Source organism: Blennius ocellaris (assembly GCF_963422515.1).
Source record: "Blennius ocellaris genome assembly, chromosome: 18".
Taxonomy (NCBI): domain Eukaryota; kingdom Metazoa; phylum Chordata; class Actinopteri; order Blenniiformes; family Blenniidae; genus Blennius; species Blennius ocellaris.
The window spans coordinates 15,842,984-15,865,938 of record NC_137667.1 but is presented as its reverse complement, the minus strand read 5'-3'; the positions used below and the strand labels follow the sequence as shown (position 1 = coordinate 15,865,938).

The 22,955-nt window shown below is 41.0% G+C and overlaps 1 protein-coding gene across 1 annotated transcript in view; it reads right to left on the bottom strand.

Moving 5' to 3' along the window:
* Positions 1-486: 486 nt before the first annotated feature.
* The window catches only part of nbas (NBAS subunit of NRZ tethering complex), a 185,847-nt gene continuing 163,378 nt past the window's right edge, over positions 487-22,955 (bottom strand). The window contains exons 51-53 of the mRNA XM_080514319.1: positions 17,347-17,494; positions 15,643-15,777; positions 487-1,537 (exon numbers count right to left, since the gene is read on the bottom strand). Of these exons, the coding sequence (XP_080370445.1) occupies positions 1,262-1,537; positions 15,643-15,777; positions 17,347-17,494 (559 nt within the window). The 3' untranslated portion in view covers positions 487-1,261. The remainder of the gene's footprint in view (positions 1,538-15,642; positions 15,778-17,346; positions 17,495-22,955) is intronic.

Sequence of the window (22,955 nt, the reverse complement as noted above, 5' to 3'; positions counted from 1 at the left end):
AGGTCAGGATTTCTCCTCTTTATTAAAGTGATGTGTTGCTTTGAGGAGGAACATTTTTTTTTTTTTTGAGTGTGCACACGAAACCAAAGTGGCTGCTCAGGAGACGAGTCTGTTACCAGCAGCATGTCCTCTCCATTACAAGAAGAATCTCACATCTCGTGTGGTACAGGCAGAATACAAAGCATTGTATTGTTTTGTTTTGTTTTTTCTCACCACATAACTGTAATTATCCAGGAACAATAGTAAAGTTCTGTAATTACAATGCAAATCTTTCGTAAACCCGTTGATTAAAAATAAGAGGGGAGCTTTGTGAAGTGCTAATGGGGTCAACTTTGACAAATCTTTTCTCTAACAAACATCGGCAAACATTTGTAGAAAAAGAAATGTTTCTATGTACTTTTCCACCAACACTACTGTGAGGAAGGAACGGCAAAATAATCAATCGACTCAATGTCATCATACATTTCTTTATTTAAGTTGTGAAAGATGGGACTGAATAAAAGCTGTTATTTAAGCGAGCCAAGCCATGCCGATGGCATCGAGCTACACATCCACACACATACATGTTCATGCCTCAATATTATTAGCTTTACATGAAATCGCCGGGGTGTCTCTTATACAGTATTTGTGCATCTGAACACGCAGCATGGGGCAGCTGCAGGGCTAATTTGTTTAGAAGGAATTAATTAGACATTATTAGTGGGAAAACAATGGAGCAGAGGCAGGGTGTTTAACAATGAGACGTTAAAGAGGCAAACCTGTCACGGAACAATAGGCTAATATCCACCCACCGCTTCCCGGCTACTGCTCAATTACTTTATCACACAAAGGGACGCAGCGCGCACACAAATAAATGCATGCAGCCGGTGCATTTTCTGATTAGCCCTCAGTCTGAACATTCATTCATGACTGACAGCAGAGGTGGTGTTGTTATGTGCGCGCTCCTAATTGAGCAGATGTTTCAACATTAAAGGGGAACAGAACACCTTCAAGGCAGACACTGCAGTTTACTGTCGACGCATCTTTCACTGGTGAAAACCTAAAAACTGATTACAGAAGTAAATGCAAAGGTATCAATTGCCATCATTTCTATTCTTGCTTCATCTCAATGTATTAAGGTCTTAATACTATCTTATAGCCGTTGTTTCTCAACAGCCTCATACTCTCCCTCCCTACGGATGCTTTATCACCACGGTCTGCGGCTGTGGTTTAATCGAAGCTCTCCGTCTCACACCTCGTTCCTCCTGCTCCCGCCTGCCCTTCACAGCCACTTCCTGAGAACGGCCAAGGCAGAGTTGAAGGTGAACTGGGCCTGGTGAGTTCCTCGGTGAGCCAGCAGCAGGGAGCCGGCCTCAGGTCCGTGGCCCGCCGCCATCAGCTCCGCGGCAGCTTTCTCCACATCCCAGCCGCCCTCCTGCTGGTGGGCCAGCATGTGGGAGCTGAGCAGGGGGTACAGGGCTGAAGAGACGCAGCCCACCAGGAGCCCCGCGTCGAGCAGCAACGAGAGGAGTTCTGCATCGCAGGAGGAGGCCGTCTCCTGGAGGGAAAGAAAAAAAAAAAAAGAAACAGAGGAGGGAAAGAGTGTAACACATGAGGTGATGGAGTCAGGAGAAACTAACTTTCTCTTTGGAGTGTGATCACCTTTTTTCATCCCTGAAAACATGGGCCAAGAAAAAAAAAAAAAAAAAACACCCAGCAATTTGGCATGCAGACAAGCTTCTCTGCCAGGTAACAAAGAATCACTCAGCAGACCTATAAACACCTACTGGCTGGCTAAACACTATGAGTGGCTGGACGTTTACCAGCCGCAGTGGGCTGCAGAAATAAAGAGGTGTCGTAGCCTCCTGCGGCAGCAGTGCTATTTCAGGGCTGCCTGTGTGTGTGTGTGTTTACTATGTGACATGCTTGAAGAAACCTGATGAGGTCAGAGTGTCGGGTCACATCCTGTGCTGACCCTGCGGACGACCACGAGTTCCCCGGCCAGAACGGTCACGCAACACACACGCAAACCCTACGCTTCTTATTCTGCCGTTCTTTGCAGCTTCCAGAGGAACATTGTCATTTACCCAAAAAAACAATCCTGAGCACATGTTCGGAAGCCATAAACAGACCTTTACGTAATATTTTAATCCCATCTTCCGCCTCGTTACATCAATGAATAACATGCAAAATTCAAACAGCTAAATGCCGATGGGGCTGCTGCGAGTGGTTCAGCGGGGTTGAAAAGCTGCCTCTCTGCCGCTGTGTGACTCAGCCCGTCTCCCCTGCAGCCCCTCACCTGTTTGGTATCTCTCTTATTAAGACGGAATTTGCACAAAAATACGTGTGCAAACACACACACACACACACACACACACACACACACACACACACACACACACACACACACACACACACACACACACACACACACACACACACACACACACACACACACACACACACACACACACACACACACACACACACACACACACACACACACACACACACACACACACACACACGCACGAACAGAAGCCAGTCCTTGTCAAGAGTATTTTTGGAGCTGAGGCGGATCAATTATGAATGTGTAGCCCGTGTCTTCTCTTCTGGAGTCGATAAGGTGAGCAGAGTTGGAGGAATTTCTCTCCCTCACATCTGAAATCCATCTTTTAAAAACACAAAGCCTCTTAAAAGGATCACTTTATTCAACTGTTGTCACTGATAATGACGTTACAAACTTTTCCCTTGTAGTTCACAACATTGATGTTTTAATTTGAATGAACTTTGCATGGAGAGTAATTCAATTTTTGGGCTGGTTATTGAATGATGAGAGATGAAACATGACAATCTGGGGGAGGGAGACAAGATGGTGAGGAATCTATTCGACTTAAGACGGAGGCGGACGTGAAGGTCAATCATGTCTAATGAGAATTAGTAGAGAGGAGGACGAGTGAGGAGGAGGGGGGGGGGGGGGGGGGGCTCAGGAATGTACAAAAAATGATGGAAGTGAGCCTGAGAGCAAGAAGACAGAACTGAAAGTCAGCTACATACATTTTTAAGAGCACCAACTGTTTCCAAAGGAGGAATTCACACCGGAACCGAAGAGAAGCACATCATAACACTTTCACTCTTCAGCCTCAGACTTCTCATTTTGTTTCTCATCTGAAGCTCGGTGTCACCAAAGATTTAAATGTTTTACAGGTTATGGACAGAGAAGGAATTTACATACGTTTCTCTAAAATCTGGTGATCAAACGATTCGTTGGTGTGCCACAGAGAGAAAACCAAGTGCAAAAAACCCCAAAAAATCTCCGTATTCAAACTATTGGCTTTCATTGCAATATTTTTACCTGAGATTTGGCAACATGCGGACAGTATCTTGAAATATTTGACAGGAAAAACAAGGTTCGATGATGCAACGGGAAACAAACAAGCAAGACATGAAGCCAGGCTATACAAGTTTAATATTATCAGATTATTCAGCTTTCCAACACTTTCACATGGTCTCATTGGTCCAAAAACCTTGGATTCAAAGTTTATTGCCTCAAATCCATTTTTTTCATTCATTTGAATATTAGATCATAGGAGCTGCATTCAGAACCTGCTGTATCTTGAAAGAAGCCATGGAGAGAGAAGATGGACTTTCTTTACTTCTGGGGTGTCATTCCAGGTATGTGGACACAAATGACTGTTGGAAAACCATTAGGAAGTGAACTTTGCGTAATATGATCCCTTTAGGTTTAATTGTTGCACCGGAAAACTGTTGAAATACATTGGCCACGTAACTTGGACTATTCTTAGAAATTAGTTTATGAAACCCTGTGGGTAGTTCCATCATAGATTAATCTTCAATAACTTAATTTGTTTCTCCATTTTTAAACCAATGTAAACTAGTAAAGTAGTGAATACAAGCTTAAAAAAAATCCCAACAGGAAACATTAGAAGAATAATGACTCATCTACTACATATAATCACAAAAGAGTTTTTGATCATCCATAAGCTTTAATGTTGATAATTTGAGACAGGGGTGTCAAACATATGGCCCGTGGGCCAAAACCGGCCCCTAAGATGCCCCAATTTGGTCAAACCACCAAGAACCTTTGTTGCCAAGACCAATTTCAGGCACATTTTTAAGGGTCTTGCAGTTTTCTAGCTCTGTGAGGGTCTACTCTTCATGACAATGTCCCGATATCTCAAATTAGAATGAAGCTGAAGCGGGTCATTTGCATGTGCAGTTAGTAAATATAAGACTGGCAATTTAGATGTTTTTAAACAGTTTTCTACCCAATGAGGGGTAAAATGTTTGCACGTACTGCTGACGCCATCGATTTGAAGTAATGGACATTTTATGTCAGCACCATATCTCGTGAGAATCAGTTTAGTCAGTTTGATAACATTACAGTGAAAAGTGAAGCATTCCAGCCACTTGGGTTAAAAGACAGATCACCGATGGCTTGAGGACCTTTCCTCTGAGGTCTTGTGGTGGTTCTGTGTGATTAACCTCAAATCACCATCTCCCCTGCTGCAGTGTTTGAGCGTAATTGAGTGGAACAGGCCTCTCGTAGGAGCATAAATGAATCTGAAACTTCCAAAATATCATGAAAATAATATAATTATGTAGTTAGAATATGCCAAAATATTAACTGCGGGAGGTAAAAGAAATATATATCTTGCATACCACATACACAGGACATCAGTGAGTGTGATAAAGCAGCCTGAGAACATTTGAAGAATAAAACATTCAACCCAGTATAATGAGACCAGTTGGACAGTGATACGGACATTTTGTTTGCATGCATGCACAGACACGTTGGGAAAAGTGAAGATAACTTCAGCCAATACTACAGACCTTAGGTTTGTCGGAAAGTTTAAATAAAAGAAGAAACAAAACAAAGAAAAAAAAAAAACCCAGTGGTATATTATTCAAGTACAAGTGGCATGGTCCTCCATACACCCCAACACTCACACACCTCCCAGGCTTTTACCGTTTGACGGTGCCAAGAGAGACAGCAGATTTGAGTCTTAGAGTCAGTGGGATTGACAGCCGAGCTGAAAATAGATGTGAAGAAGCAGCTGAGAGATGGAGAAGAATCTTGATATCAGAGCACAGTCGATAACTTTATGTCCTTTCGACAGCAAAAGCCGCTGTCACGTCTCAGCCACTATCGTTTTTCTAATGTTGAAACCCACTGTACACACCAAAACACAGCAGAGTGGAATGATGACGTTCAAGTTTCTTATTATTTGGTGAAGTTTAAAATCAAGTCAATCCCCCCAAAATCTCTGTTCTTGCTTGGAAATATTGCTCCTTTAAGACAATATTTCTCGACCGGATTACTTTCTTGACCTTAACAAGAAGAAAACTGCTGTTTAGCCCCGTCAAACTGTAAAAAAACTTACTCACAAGATCTTTTAGTGTACACCAATACATCACTGTTTTCTTGTTAAATGTATGCAGAACGTATGAAAAAGATCCTCTGTGGTTCTCCAACAATCCAGGTATCGTTTTCCTCCTGTGTCCTGCCTTTATGCTGACCCAAGCTCACTGGCTCAGCATTGTATTAACGTGTAAAGAGAATGACTGAGTGGTATTGATTATCTTTTCTAAGAAGGCTTTGAAACAAAATCCTCAGCAATTCCTATACAAAGCTGCAATTTTACGGAAACACGAGGGCATTTGGTGTCGGGTCATTTTGCTATGTTTGTCACGGATGACAGAAACTGATTTGAAATGCACCAATGAAACTGAAGCTGTCAACACACATTTGATTTAAATGTCCTTGTATTCTTGTATTTATAACCTGAGCTCTGATTGATGATTGCTCAATTCACAATAGAGCAGATGATTTCAGTACCCTACTCAGCAAGGCTTGTTCAACATCGTTCATATGAAAGACAATCGCGACATCATCTTCTGACGCCATTGTAAAGCCGACCATCTGCTGTACATCTGACAAACTTGCATATGGATGCATACTGCCTCATTCTTTGTGTGATCGCAGTTTTCGCGGTCTCTTCCCGAATCTCCCTTACAATCTCTTTTGGGCCCTGCCATCACAAATACAAATCAGTTCAAATATAATTAGATAGTGGAAAACCTACATCCATCATGCATTTCATCAAAGGTCAACATGCAACCTATCCAGTAGTGTGTGTGTCCTGTAATGATCACAATAAAACATGATGGTCATTATAAGATGGATTTGGAAAAACATTTTGGGGACAAAATCATGTTTTGTGTATAGATATAGATTTGACTGCTTTATAATATCAAATGGCATCAACACTTGTTAACATTTTGAAATACTAGACACATCAATGGAAACTGCAATCTTGAGTTGTGCATGCAGTTTTACATACAGTCTACATCCGGGGTGTCAAACAGATTTTAGCTCTGGGGCCCACATACAGCCACACGTCATCAAGTGAATCAGACTGGTGTTATAGTGCTATGGTGATGTTTAAATTTACATTTTAAAGTTTTTATTTGTTGTGGCGCAAAGTACACGTGATGGTATTTTCACAAAACCAAAACATTACTACCCAAAAATTACTAGAATCTCAACATAATTCCAATTTTATTGATACTTTCTGGTGCCAAATATCGTGAGATGCAAAAAAACCCCCATCTATAACTGTAGCATTATGGGTGTTTTTACAAACTCGCCATAACAGCGTGGCTTCGAGGCTGATGTAAGTTTGTTACCTTTCACAACAGCATCATGGATATCTCAACTCAGTGTTGTGTTGATTTGTTTGGAAATTTTACAATTTTTAATAATTTTGCAGGCCAGATCGGAGCCTCTTACAGGCCGATTTTGTCCCACGAGCCTTATGTTTGTCAGAATATTCCTTGCTCAGATGTTCTGCCTCACCAGTTCTTCTATAGATATCGTCGTTCCCACGGTTGGATCCCCTCTGCTCGTCTCATAGCACTGTATCCTGACTTCCATCAAGAGCATCTGAGATGTAGAGCTTTAAAACTTTGTATGGCTGGTTGATCGTCTGGAACTGGCTTGATCCACGAGGTATGATGATGAAGTCAACCTTAATTATCCACACTTGTAGTTTCACTGGCGCAGTCAAGCGCCCACAGATCAGATCCAGCATGTTCCTCTTTGTTTCCGAAATCCTCCATGCTGTCGAGCAAAACTCTGCACAACACCGAGAGCTGATGATTTAATCTCAAACTCATTGTCTCAGGCTTATTTCGATGAAAAAAGTCCAACTTAGGTTTGGACTGAAAAGGTGCTTGTGTACCAGTATATGTGCTTTCGGCTAAAAAAGTGAATTCAAATCGTCTTAAAAGGTTCAAACAACACCCAATCTATAGTTTCAGAGGGACGAGAAAAAACAAGAGGCATCTTCAGTCGCGTGAGATTGTGCTCACACTTGCAGCTGCCGCACGCTGTGAGTGAGTGAACAAACACTCAGCGTGACAAGAGAACTGACACATCAAACCACTGCCATAAGATGTCCAAACCCCCCTCTTGCTCTTGTGATTACCTTTTCATTCCTTGCTGTCTCGCCCTGTCAAAGGCAGCCAAGGTTGTCCTTCCTGCGCGTTTTCAGAGGCCACTTAACGCTACCTGATTGGTTTGGTCAATTTTTCACACCCTTGCTTTTCATTCTTGCTCTGCATGTCTCTCATTTCCTGTATACATCTGTCTTCACCCTCTTCTTGTCTGCGCTCAACCCAGCTGAGGGCTTAATTGGAATCACCGTACACGTACAAAGCCTAATACATAATGCATGGCCGGGCTTTCTTTTATCATTTAAATCATAAAGCTCCTTTGGAATGCCAGACAGCACACAACCACTCCTCCCTCTCCTGGTTTTCTCTCCTTTCTTGAGTTCTGCTTCTCATCCCTCCATCTAAACTGTCCCGAGGCTTCGGTAGAAGCAGCAAAGCGAGCGCATGCACGCAAAATATACAGTCTTCTCTTACCGCACTACATGATTGAAATTTACAGACGAAGAGGTTGTAAAACAATAAAAATAAAAGTGGGTTGTGATGCACATAGGGGAACAGCATACACACAGTGTCAGGAGTTGCAGGCAGACAGAGCTGGATTAAGAGGTCCAATATGGAGCGCCAGCTGTAAACAAGTCCACTTAAACATGAAATTAGACAGATAATCACCGACTGAAACACACACTTCGCTGAACTGACAAATAATATGAAAGAACTTCATTTATCACAGGAAATAAAAGAAAAGAAAATGTGGTTAAATTATAAACTGACCAATTTGTGAAACACTGACCAGTTTTTCTTGGATCCTCGTGATTAAATAAAAAATAAAGAAGAGAGCAAAAACCACTCCAGTACTTCACCTTAAACCATATTAAAAGTGAAAGTGAAAATGCAGCATTTTTGTGTCTTTGTTTCAGAAAGGTTTTGCATATACACAGCTACATTTGAAAAATATGTCTGTTTACATGAAAATGACAGCAATTCTATATTCTACATTTAGAACCACCAGTAGGTGCCGTTTGTTTTCATAATGAAACCACACACATGCACAGAGAACGATGTGCTATAAACATTAAGAATGGGATTGTTATTCTGGTGAGTCATGACACTCTGGAGGAAACATCGTTATTGTACATCCACTCACGCATGTGCAGAATAATTATTTACTACAGCCGTGGCGCAACTGCGTAGTAGCAGCATCCTGGACGGAGTGTTTTCAAAAGGTTTTGGACACCAGAGACCCAATAAATATTTTACGTCTTTGCTTGAAAACGTCATATAAACGGGGATTAAAATACAAGGCAAGTATTCCAAAGACCATTACACTTATACAAATTATAATTATGCAACAGATATTAAGTATTTATGTTCTTTTTGCATTTCGGCCGACCACACATTATAAAAGTCCCAGTTCGTCAGTTTCCTCTGAGCAGTGCTACTGATCTGAAGTCATCTTAAAACTTCATTCAGCAAATACAAGAAAAAAGAACCTGGGCTGAGTCTCAGACGTCACACCTGAAGATGAATAAAGTCACACCTGACTTGATACTGATATGATGATATATCTTGCATGAGTTGAAGTCTTCTCGTTGTCAGACCATATTAAGCTTCACTCTATGCAAAGTACACAAAAGCTGGCTCCTCTAAAAAAAAAAATATATATATAACAAAACAAGTTTTCCGAATCTGTTCAAGATTTAAAGAAGCGTCATAATTTCATTTGAAGTAAACACTGTTGCTTTTGATATCCGCTGCTGTCCTGCTGGAAGCGCAGGAGTTGGAAAACATCGTCCCAAATCACAATTGGCCAATCACTGTCCTGGAAATGCAAGGCACCTCAGCTGTGTATTTATCTGTAAACTAACACAGTTTACACTGTTTTTAATCGGCTGCGCAAGTCTCTATTGGATTTGGTGAAAGTTTCCACTCCAGTAAATCCTCTCAGCGTGTGTGTTTTCCTATTTTCTCACACATATTTCCTACCCTTCATCCTGAACATTCTTTCCCTTGCGTTGTTAAAACTATACAAAAATATGATTAAAAAAAGATGTACAGCCTAAAGCTGTTGCGTGAGAAAGGCTGATTGAACCTTTTTTACCCCCTTAAAACTTACAGGCTTAACTAACTCAAAAGAAAAGACAAAACAAAGCCGTTTCTTTATCGCCATTTAGGCACAAAATCGCAGCCATCAAGTGCGTATTTAAGACAGTTTTGCACGGTTCTCTTTTGAAATGAGTCAGCTGGAGAGAAAAAATTTAATCTGCTGTAGTCATTTCTGATGGAAAATGCGATGGTTTCCAGCTACAGACCCACTGTTTTAAAAAGATTATAGAGGGTTGTAAATTGCCATTGTTAGTACCTGAGCCATGCGTGAAACGACTGGCTGAAAGAATGAGCGGCAAAGCTGAAGGGGGAAAAGAAAAAAGCTGAAAAAAGATTTTGAAACTTCTAGAATGGCTTGTTGGAAAACTACATACCTTTGTGTTTAGCAGCTCTCATACCTGTTAACAGTGAGTGATCAAATATCTTTTTCACAGAGGCAGAAAGGAGTGGGTGTTATTGTACGATCAGCTTCCTGCTTTATAACAGAGATATGCACATATAGCAAATAGGGTCCACTTTCGCATTCATGTATTTTTAAGAAAATTATTAGAATGTTAGATGTTATGAGAAAACACTAAAATGCAAAATTTTTAAAGCACTGAGATGGTTGTGAGGAGAGATACTTTTATCATTATATTGCAGTATTAGTAGGTTTGGGATTTACTCCAGACATGTTGCTGAAGTGCTTTTTGTCTCACAGCGGAGGTCCGTCCAGGTCTGAGCTTGGTGGCTGTATTTTCCCATTAGGTGTGTCTGTATGTGAGATCGTCTGTTCTGTGATGGACTGGTGACTTGTTCAGGCTGTAACCTGAACACCTCAGCTGGGATGGACTCCGGCCCCTCGCCACCCTAAGTTGGATAAAGTGCAGTGTGAGAATGAATGGATGGACAGTGTTTACCGCTGCGCTCTGCCGTCACCGCGGCACATACATCTTCACTTGGAAAGGCACAGTGTGGAGGGGAGAACGCATGGGAGGACAAATGCGTGGCAATCGACTGAATAATGTGAAAGTTCCTGAGCGCAAAGCGTAGATAGTAAAAACCCACACTGTATTTTGCGGATCAGGAATACGTCCCCTCTTCATTACCTCTCTTCTTCTTTTGTCTCCCTTTCTTATATCGTCTGCAAAACTCCCACTCCTTCTCCTCAGTTCTTTAGTTCTCTGACGCCCACTGTGGTCTTCGCCGCCAGAGTCGAGCATAATTGCTTACCTACCACACTTCCGCCAAAGCAAGTCGCCGCACATGTGGATCAAAATGAACACATATCATACTACAGCCAAATTACTTTCTCTAATTCACTCCTCGTGTCAAGTGGTTTTCCGTAATGCCGTTTTAATTATAAAAACTAATCTTCAGATTAATCATTTTTTAATCATAATCTCAGGGGCATTTTTTCTTTTCCAAGGAAAGAAAAGTAAGAAAAACAATGAGTCGATGGTGAGAAAAACAATGCAAACAATTTTCTATGACATCAGATGCCCGGCAAAAAACACGGAAGCAGGGTGCTGCTTCAAGATAAGACCTGCCAGTCACTCGGAGTGGCATGTGATTGTTTTTATGTACCTAATCAAGAGAGCCCTGATGATTAATTAATGGTGCAATGTGGACAAAATCAACCCCGAGGCTTGTTAATACTGTAATAAATTACGAGTGGCATTTAGAAAACCTTTGACACTGTAATTCTGTCTTTATGAGGGAGCAAAACATTCCATGGCAGGAGTGCAAACCTCGATGAACCTCTTCAATGTTAGTAAATACCAATTGCAGTCAATTAACAGGCTTTCTAGACTTGTTGAACGTGTCATTGACCAAAACCGAACTGAACTTCATTATTTCTGATCCTGTTGAGACGAAGGCCTGCTGAGTTTAGAAGCTGGTGACAAGAACAGGCAAGTTTTGTTAAAGTTTCCAAACTAAACATGGAAATATGCACATCGATAATTAGAGAAGGCTCAATATGAACTGTAGAGTAACTGAAGAGTCAAATTGAGACCCAATTCTTGGGGGCATCTTGTGGAATTGGAAACTTTACAAGTAAAACCAACCGTGTTTCGGTTCCACGAGGATATTTTCCCCTGAGTTTATTGTGGCGACAAAATTCTGCAACGAATTTCATCGTTACCTAATTCATTTATTTATTTATTTATTTTTATTAGGACAAGTTGCTAAGTCTGAAAAAGGAAGATGGTATATTCTGAATCAACTTGCTAATCATCTTTGGATGGTGGATTACATGATGCTCCATGAGATTTAACTGCTTTAAACTTCTCCACAGCGTTGTCCCGGACCTGGCTGGTGTGATTCTTGGTCTGCATGAGGCTGTTTGTTCACAGATGTTCTCTGATGAACATCTGCGGCCTTCGCAGACCAGCCAAATTTATACCGACATTAGTTTGCACACCAGTTGACTTTATTTGATAAACAGACGCCTCGGGACCCAGAACACAATGTGGAAAACTTCCAAGAGGTATGAATACTTTGTAAGCCACTTCTTTTATCCCATGGGATAACTGTTTGCAGGTAAACAATATAATAATATAGTGCTGTTTTCAAATGCTTGAGGTGAATGCGGTTGCGTATTGCTAGGAAAGCACCTTGTTTATGAATGTACTAACAAACTGAGCTGGTGTTGTAAAAGGACATCTCTCCAACTTCCCATCGGGCTGTTCTACTTGTCCACTGCAGCTCCGTATACTCCAGCTAACTCGTGAGGCGTGGCTACAAAATGGCCTTGTGCAAACGCAAAAAGACAACCTGGTTTAACACACCATTTCAGGATTGAATGATGTTGTAGCTGCAGATGGATGGATGGAATTTGTTCTTACATGTTATAATGTTTAAGTAGTATCTGTTTTGTGACTACATAATAGGAAGGTCTGCTCAGAAAATGAAAGTGACAGACAACATTTATATATGGTTGGTTTTTGGTTCTACAAAAAAAGAGCACAAATGATTTTATGTCTAAAACCAGTTTTTCTGACCGATGCAACAAGTTAACAGCACAAATAGACAGAAAGTTGTACAATTTGGTCTTACGACCTTAAAGCCCTTTGACACTGTAAGGGTCAAACTGTTTCACATTCGCATCACCACTAATAATCGGGGCTCCATTTATCAAACTGGCCAAGTGAACTGGTATCAGCAGTTTTCTTTGTCAGTGATCATGAAAATAGAGTGCAAGAACAACCCTGGAGTCACTGCAGACTACCAACAAGACAATTGCTGACCTCTGTGTGACCTCTTAAAAAATGACATGTCATGTTGTGATAGGTTTTTAGTAATGACTTACACTGAAGACTTTAAATATGGCTGAAGAACAGTACTGATATTGGACTAATGCTAATATATGCTGACACCACAAGTATCATCACTAAATCATTCATCATGTATCATACATGAGGCATAAACAGCATGCATTATACAATCTACAAATTCCTTTTTTTTTTTTTAACCAGACTGATCAACAAGCACATAACGACAAATGAGATAATTTTATTGTTGTGAAGCACGTGCACTAACATGTAAGTTAACCCCCCCAAAAAATACAAAAAGAGGTCAAGGTGACGTTAGATTGCTTCAAATAGACGAGTTCAACATATAAAGCATCAAACTCATTCTAGTTTCGTCTCAGACGATTGTTGGCAAAGGCCCGTTGATGCCGAGGTTGCTATTTCTGAAGGCTAACATGAATGTTTTCACAACTTCACCATGCCTTGTTTTCATGCTCGAGCTCTTTCACGAGCAACAAGGCGGCCGAGTTTAACTGCTGCATTGTGAACATTGGTGCCATCTGCTTCACTTCTAGGTTTCAGTCTTTTGAGATTTCCCTTTCCTCAGTAGCCGAACAAAGCGTGAAGCTACTTTTATTGACATATTGCCATCAATGTCCGCAATTTGGACCGCAGAGCCATATATTTGTCAACGCTAATGGCGAGCATTTGTGCCAGTGGGTGCATTTGTGGGAAGTATGAAATTGTTTCTTCAAGGCTTTTTGATGTACCAGGGGGAAAAAGATGCTGCTTTCAAAATAAGTAGTTGCTTGCTTATAAAAAGTCAGAGTGAAATACAAGAAAATTGTATATATGCTTGAGGCAGACGGTAGTCACATCCCTGGAATACCATGTGTTGTGTGATTACATCTTATTGGAAGTGTGGCGAGATATTTTGGTGAAGTAATGAGACAAAAAGACTTGGTAAAATTCTGATCTTTAGCAGGTTAATACATTCAAAAAATGCAAAGGGTTCATGACTTGAGTCACAATGACCATGACTCGTAACCGTTCATGAACGTGGATTTGGATAAATTTAAAGTTTGCAAAGGTGTTTGGGAGGAATTGTGTTAAAGACAGTAAGAGATTGGCCACACAGACAAAAGTCTGACAAACTATTGTATGTCTTCATCCTTTGAAATGGTCTCTTGACTTGAAAACAGCGATGTTTGAGCTGAGGACACACACGCACATCTGGTCAAACACACTTACAGAGATGCACACAGTCACACAAAGATAAACCACCGGCCACATGCATACAACGAACAGCAAGCCAACGCACTATCAGATGCATTCGGTGCACAGCGATTCATCTCTGTTGATGTTATCTGCACATGAACACTGTTCTGTGCTCTCAACGTGCCCCTGTTCATTCAGCTCTTAAGAAGGATAATTTCTCAAAGCACTGTGACACACCACCCCTCTTCCTCCGTTCATATGGCCGTTCTTCAGCTCCCGCTCTCTTCAATTGATCTTTTATTTGACTCCCGCCATCATACGATGCACTCCTCAGTCAGACATCTCTTCCTGCTCAGTGCTCTATACTTCTAACTTCACATTTTTATACATTCGCTGCCTTTGTAATTTCTATCCAATTCCTCTCTCAACACCAATTTGTCCTCCATTTGATTTTCTCTCCCCACCGCTAAATCACATATCATTTCTCCCACCTCCAACTCCATACCACCCTCCGTTCCACTCTCCTTTCACAGTGGAATGAAAGCAGGTGTACCAATATAGGAGCTTGATCGTTTCATTTAATAGAGGCTCTGTCATTTAATGGTAAGGCTTTCTTTTATCTTATGTAGGAACAAAGAGCGGGTCTGCTGGGTCTAAGAGGCCTGCTTTGAGACAACTGCTTATCTGACGGAGGGAAACATTGGCGAGTGGCCCGCACAGTTTTGAACGATTACTCTCTTATCTGATAATGGCTTCCCAAAAGTCGAGAGCATTTAGCAAATGGATGAGTGTTCGGCTATTTGAATGCTGGGATTATTTTCCAAAACCTATTTTCAATTTATCTTACAACACTGAAGACGATTGATAATTTCAGGCTCCTTTTGATAGGTACTTGAGTTTCCTTTCACCCATCGTATCTGCTTCTTTGTATGCATTTTATTTTATTTTTTTGCATTCCACACTTTGCATGCACTTTATAAGATAAGAAAAGTCAAAGCAATATTCGATCTAATCCGGTGACTGAAAAAGTTCACCGTTTCCACTGTTCCAGGTCTTCTATACTAAACATTTCCTATTTTGTTGATGTACATTCAAAAAATGGGCATAAAGAGTGCATGCTATTTCAATTTTAGTCCAAAGGCAAACCTGGACTAGTTCATTTTTTCATACACATTTGCTTCATAACGCCTCACACCTCGTTCAAGTGTAGATTGGGCTTGGGAGCCCTTCCATGTGAACTTAAATAGAAAGTGTGCATTTGAATCTCAGGGTGTGTGACTTTGTTTCTGTTGAATTCAATGATGTTGAATGAATTGAAAAGTTTACATTGTTGCAACAATGCATTTGTCCAAACTGCAGGCTGATATTTTTCTCTTTCCAGTCTCTGATATAAGGGACTTTGTTGCTCTTTATTGTTTATATGATAATGATTTGACGGATAGTTAAAACATAAAGAAAGCTGAGACAAAACCTCAAAGTTTCTGAAGCTGTGATGAGTAATTCTCACATTATTAGACACTTTCAGGGCAGAAATTATTAGCAAAATGTCACTAAAATCAAATAATGTCCCTATTATGGATTCTATTTGTCAGAGTTTGAACAGGGCTGATGTAGACAGTTCAACACTTACCTCACTCATGCTGTTGATCTGCTCCAGAGTAAGTTGCAGCAGTTGTTTGTCGCCGCTTTCAGACATCAGCTTGAGCGCAGACTGCTGGAGGCTCGGCTGGTTTTGGAGCAGCAGGGTGGTGATGTGTGTGATACACTGGGAAGGAGGAGGGGAGGAAATAGATACAGGGGTGGTATTTGGGAAGATAGATGAATGGATAAATGTGTGGATGAAGATGGAGGGTGTGACATAAAAACAAAGGAAGAAGAAAATGAGGAAAGGTAATCAGTTTATAGAGCGAAAAAAAAAGAGAAAGGAAGAACAAAAGAGGGGAGCCGAGACAAAGGGAACGGTGAAGGTTAATCAATGTGCATACACTGTAAAGACACAAGGTACTTAATACTTTATTAAAAGGTTTACACACAAACACGAGCACACACAAGACACACAGCCCTATTGGAGCCACATTCGCCAATGTATGGATATCACAATGCAATTTGACTCCCCCATGCTCTGGCAGTTTCATTCCAGCAGATTCAAATTAAAGCTGTTCAGAAAAGAGTAAAAGGCTCCCCTCCTCCCCCACACTAATATTAGACAGCCAGGCAGACAGTAGCCTATTCACACTGAATAGCATTAGCACTAAACTAATATCACAGTCAGCTGGCCCTAGACATACAGAATGGCATTTGGCACAATGCTCAGCGGGGCGTGAATAGCATTAGGCGCCGTCAGATATCAGAGAGCTAGTCCATACAGTGCAAAGCAAAAAAAGCAAAAAAAGAAAACCACGTTGCTGTGGGTTACATGTTTAATAGCTTTAGTCCCCTCTATCAACATACAAGCTAAAACGGCGGTGCTGCAGTGTGAATGCAAACAAGCTTAGTCCAGTATTGTGGCAACAACGGTGAGAAAAGATAAATTGAAACCGTGTGAGAGCTGCGCTCGTTTGCTTAAACACAAAAGTCGTGTGTGTTGGAAGGATTTCTGCTCGTGCTATCCAAGAACAATGATCAAATTAATCTAAAACAGAATATCAATACTATGTTTACATATTGACTATGGTTTTGTGGCCATATTTAAATAATAGTTAATGTCAATGGGATTTATGTAAGAGGTTATAAACTCATCTTGGCATGTCCTGTGCACTATTTATTACTACTGCCCTTCATCATAATGCTTTATTTGGAGCCAGATTTGCTGAACATGCCCCCCAAAATGTGATTCTATTACAAGATAGAGGGCAAAACACATACGTTTTTTATGTCAATGAATTGAACACTTTTAGGTAGAATACAGAAGAGACAATTTGTATTCCATTCTCATGTCATGTGACATGCGAAGAAATGGGTAGAAATTAGTACCTTTCCAAAAATGGTGGTCACTCGCAAGATGAAGGACTAACCTCAAAGAGCGTTCTGTTCATTTGGCAAGATTCAGACGCAATAGGGGGAACATCAACCCTCAAGTCTATTGAATTTACATTTCAATGTCACAACACAAATGAGATTGTAATTTATGAACCTTAGTGAGGATGTCACTTTTCATCCAAGAACTTGATTAATCATCATGTGACTGTAAGTCTATTGGAGGAAGCCATACAATTAATTCCCTGTATTCTGAAGCTGTCGGAGGCCTCAAGGTTACAGAAGTGGGTTTGTCAGTTTGAAACCCACTGCAGGCAAGTAATCCACTTTGAAAAACATGATGGAGTTTTGTCCTTACCTGTGCAGGGAGCTTGTGCTTGGTGCTGTATAGGGATCTCACCATGGAGACAACCTGCTGACCCAGGTCTAATTTGACTTCTGACTCCTGGCAGCGGGACAGAAGGGCTGAGGTCAGCACCACCCAGGGGTTATGCTCTGATTGCGCCCTGGAGACAAAAAACAAGACAAACAACTGATTAGAAAGTGTGTGTGTGCATTTAGTCTGATGCCGAGTGCTGGTAATTTCTGTGGTGAACATAAAGAGGACATAAAGTGCATTTACTAGAAAATACACAGTGATGTCTTTTGCAATCAAAAAAACAAAACCAATCAAAATTAATTGATGAAGCTCTTTACAACATCCATGATGACCAAAGTGCTTTCCAGGAAAATAAGGCAGTAAAGTGAGAAAGAAAGGAATTACAAGTGAACAAGAATAGAAACATTACACATTATATTAACAATAGAGTAAAATAAAACCAAACCGAAATGAAATGAAATAAAATGTCACCGTATTACTGAGTATTAAAAGGCCGTCTAAATAAATAGGTTTTGAGCCTGGATATAAAGAGGCAAAAGTTGGTAAAGGTGCATTTGTCATAGGGAGAAGTTTTGTTTGGCACTACAGAATTGAGCAAGAACACATTGTTAAACCAAAGACAGTGTTTCCAAGTGTAAAAATCATCACAATGTTACTTGTCCATTAGTGTGCTGCCCTTTTACAACAGATTGTGATCCTGTTTGACGATGACAGGCTTACAACAGGCGACTACCATATCAAAGCCATTCTGCATAGAAATGTACACACTAATACAACAGCTGCATAAAAGGATAAACGCATCACTTCCCATTCGAGTCACAGGCTGACATGAAAGCAAACAGTGATCAAGATGTTTTCAGACACTCTAATGAATCCTGACAGTGACGTGACTGAGGAGAAAAGATGGCTGACCACAGCACTCCAGCAGTTATTATTAAACACCTGCATGCTTCATTTACCCCCAACTGGTGCGAACAACAGGGGACAGCTGCCAGCGGCGACAGCCGTCACTCTGTTTACATGCTTTTATGAGTTCTTCAAGACCTTTTCTAATGCCTCTGGAGTAACAGATTAGCTTCCACTGAGGATCTTTATTACTACATATCAGTCCTAGGGAAAAAAAGAAGACGATGAAAACCACTCAACAGCTTATCTGTTAATTAAAGCTTGGTTGATGGATTGACCCTGTGGAAATTATTAATTTTATTAGTATTATCATTAGCATGAAAAAGGAGCTGGATTAAAGCTTTTCGATTGAAGATGACTACTAATTTTGGTGGGTGTGGAGGGTGGAGCAGCTAAATCACGACCAAGGCCTCATTACACACGGATCAGGCTGCACAAGGAGAATTAGAATTACACGTGAGGCTGTAATAATGCAACCGAAGTTGAACTGGTTATGTAAACTACTCACAAAATGTAAGGAAACGTGTGTTTGTTAACAATGCTAATAGGCATTAACCTCTTTTCTACCTGTGTCAAACAACTCAATTGTCTTGTTTGGAGCACTGGATGATTTAATTCTGAGGAAATAAGACAAACAACAAACAACAGCCGCAGTATCGCGTGGACGAATCAGCCATCGTCACAACAGAATGGCAGGAGGATGACCCAGAGGTCTCCAAGGAATTTACAGCTTAAAAGCTGATTACTGTTGATACTGTTCACAGTGCTGAGTGGCTGTGTTATCAACTGTACATCTCAACTGATCCGACAGATCATGTCAATGTTGCTGACAGACTTGCTGGTGCAATAGCAAAATAAACTGTTTCGGTGAAGACGTATGAGCCACATACACACAGCAATGCTGCTCATCCCACAGATGCATGTTATTACTGATGTGACTCCAATCAAACAGGTAACGGTGAATGAGGAGATGTGTTTCCAGAGGTCAGAAGTTACAGCTTGTGATGCTAGCCCTACTGCAAGCTATTTGCATCATTATCTCAACAAGCGGTGCATTTATAGTTAAATCGAGGGGAAAAGGAGACAAGAGGATGACACTGAAGTGAAGGTCTGGTTTCAGGATGTTAGATTGGCCTGCTGCCGTGTCTCGAAGGCATGCTTGAAGTAAGCTGTGTCGTAAGATCCTATGAGTATCTGTGCAGGGAAACAAAAGAAGTGAGTGAGAGATGGATAGAACCTGCAGAATAAAGACATGGCGTGTGATAAGGAAATAGTGACAGCGGGGACTCCTGTGTCTGTGTGTCCTTCAAGAGAAAAAGCAGCTTTCCATCCGACTACCGGGGCGTCTTGTTCTGACAAGCTGCTTCACCTTTGGAAGACGGGAACAAACAGAGAGCACTTCTGCTACTGGCAACACTGCTGCTTCCTGTGCCTTTCCAGGGGACGGGGAGGTGCCTCTGCATGCTACTATGGCTGTCTGTACGCTCGCCAAATCTGTCACAGGGTGGAGTGTGAGTCACAGCCAGCCCCCATCTGTGCTTTGAATCATGACTCAGTTTAGGCGGACAGACTAAAGGATAAGCTTTTTAGATGCAACACTCAATATAGCTCCCCAGGCAGCCTCTTGTGGTCTTACTGAAACAAATCCCCCCCCACTCGACACACACACACAGACACACACGCTCTCACTCTAAACACATTTCATTTCAACTGGGATTATAAACTGAGTCAGACAAGTGTTGAAGGTTAACCAGAGATAAAGCCCTCGAGTCCTGAGCATCTCAAATGAGACATTTTACGGTAAGGTTATTTAGGGTTTTTGTGTCCTGAATTGTGGGAACGTAACAGTCGCAGTCGCACTAAAAATAAGGTACAGTGAGCATAAATCTGATCATGACCTGAATCTCAAGGAATCTATGCATCAAACAAGCTCACTGCATTGAAGGTGAACGTTGCCCTGAATTGCCCGAGAGCAATATCAATTAAGGGTGATTAAAGAAGGAAGAAAAACCAAATAAAAAAACCCCTCCAACATAATCACAATCTTAGTTTGTGCTCAGCATTTGTCTGCATTTACATCTAGAATGCAATACAACAGGAGCTACCGCAGTCTGCAGTCAAAAGACGTGATTACAGCCGACTATCCCGGCGTCTTGACTACAGCTGCTACACGAACAAAGTCAGCGGAGTCTCACTGAAATCCGGGGGTGAACTTGATGCAGCTGCATCCAAGCCAAATCCCATTTCTCCTCCCGCTTTGTTGTAGACTGTGTACTCTCAGTTTACAAACCAAGTGACAAATCTACTTTCAAATGCACCGATGAATAATGATCTTTTTCACGCTTGTGCATGTTTTCTTCAATTGTGCTCATTACACCGCTGCGACTCTCAAAAATCCTCTTCTCTCATTTTGAACATTATTTGTCTCCTGCTCAGCACATTTCTTTCACTGCAATGTTAAGCAGCTTTCTCTTATGTTGGATACTTCAAAACAATATCAGCCTGGAAACGAATCAAGCAGAAGAATAAGTGCTGGGTCCAAGAACTGGACAGATTCTGGTCCATCCCGGGTGGTGGGGGAAAGAGCATCTAAAGGTCTTTCTTCACAATGAAAGCTTTTCTGGGACCCCAGGAGCGATTTCAAAAGCTGTATCCACTTTTCAACTGGAGGATACAGAGTTTCACAGCTATAACACAAAAAAAAAGTCACTGTAAGGCAGTGGTGATTTCTGCTGCCCCCGGGAACCGGGGGGGCCAAAGTTTGCTATGCTGGAATCTGCTGTTTGATCAAACAAAGTTACTGTGGCGGCTACACTTTCACAGTCCAATTCATACAACACAGCCCAGGGTGAGTTTCATATCAATACAATAAAAGGTGCCCATGACGCTTTCTGTGCAGTGTAAAGGCAGACTGAATGAGAGACAGCCTGTGTGAGCACACCGGTAAACACTTGCTAACTTTGTCAGTGCAGTTCAGCACAAGTCAATTATTGATTCTTAATTCAATTGATGAGGTCACTTAAAACATTATCAATATGAGCCTTGGATACGCTTATACACACAGATGAACATTGATTGTTCGCAGTTGAACAGTTGGTCATTGTTTCTGTGCCACAGTTTATTTCTTTTTCTTCCGAATCAGTACCTAAAGGTTTAAACCATTTCTCAAGTTTCAGAAACCAATTGAGTAAGGTCGGTAGAGAGTCAGTAATGATCCACCAGTCAAGCCCAGTCAACTTTGCAAATCAAGCAGATAGTAAAGATAAAGGAGGACTAATCATCATCTGCCATAGCGGTTCTATTGACGCTTACAGGACTGTTTAGTCTCCCCTGTCATATTGTGTACACCAGACATAATCACCTTCTAAAAACTAAGAACTACTTCAAGGGTATTATTGGCTACAACAAAGAGGCTTTTTCTGACTGACTTCCTGAATAACATAGACTTGCATTGTTCAGCCTCAGCGACAATTGATGTTCATATATATGAAGCAGTTCAGACAGTTATTAAAATTGATTTGCCATGGTACTCACTACTTTCTCATTCCTCTTTGTTCTGGATGAAACAGAGACCTTCTATTTGCCAACTCCCCCAATTTTCTTTCCAGTCTGAGGCACAGTGTCGTTGTAATGAAAAGGTTTTTAGGGGAGCGGGTTGTTCTCCCACCAACCAAACTTCTACTTGGAGAGCTCAGGGATCTATTCATCTGGTCACTACTGTTCAACTTAAATAAATACATTTCTGACTATTTAAAAAAAAATATTTGTGATTCTTCATCATTTTAAAAGAATGACTATATTTAGAGAATATTTCTCGAAAATATCACTTTGGGGGACAATAAATAGAAAGTCAATAACTGTCCCATTTTCAACCCAAGTGCAGTGATGAGTGTTTTTAGAACATGCTCTCCATGTTACTCAGAAGGCTACTAGTTGCCCGTGGGCAGTGGGTTTGTTTCCCTTTATGTACATTAGCTTGTAAATGAGCATACGTTTGTGCAACCCTATTTCTACTTATTCATACACACCCTGGAGAAGAACTCTTCCTTTTAATGTCTGATGGAAACTGTTTAAAAATGCAGTCTGCTTTGATTGAACTGGAAGGATAAACTCCAAAAAGCATGACCTCACTGTTGCACTGTGGTCTTCAAAGTATGCCTCACTTTTAATCGAGAACAATGGAGCAGAAGAAGAGTAATCGCGTCATTAGGCAATTATCGACAATATGAAAACTCCTCAAAGCTCATAAGACACCAGCTGGTGCAAGAAGCTCAAAGCCCCAAGGTCCTTTGTACAAGTACGCAATACATGTCGCTCGCTGATTAAGAACACAATTTTCAATTCTCACTCTTAGTAAAATAAAAACACATTGCATCGATCCTGCCATGAAAACATCAAAGACCTCTTGTGTCTCTGACTTCTCAAACATACAAATCTACCATATGAAACTTGTTTAAATTATCTGTGGTAGACCGTGAAGCATCAAAACTCACAAAGCATGTTTTAGTTTAAATACAGAAAAAAGGGTTCTTTCACACAAACTAGTAAAACAGCACTTCGTTTTAAATTGAATCCAACATTCAATGAAGATGTTATAAGGGTAAGGCTGCAATGAAAGGCACAGCAAAAGAGAGAAAATTACAACTGCTGAGAACAAAAGATGACCAATCAGTAGCTACTTC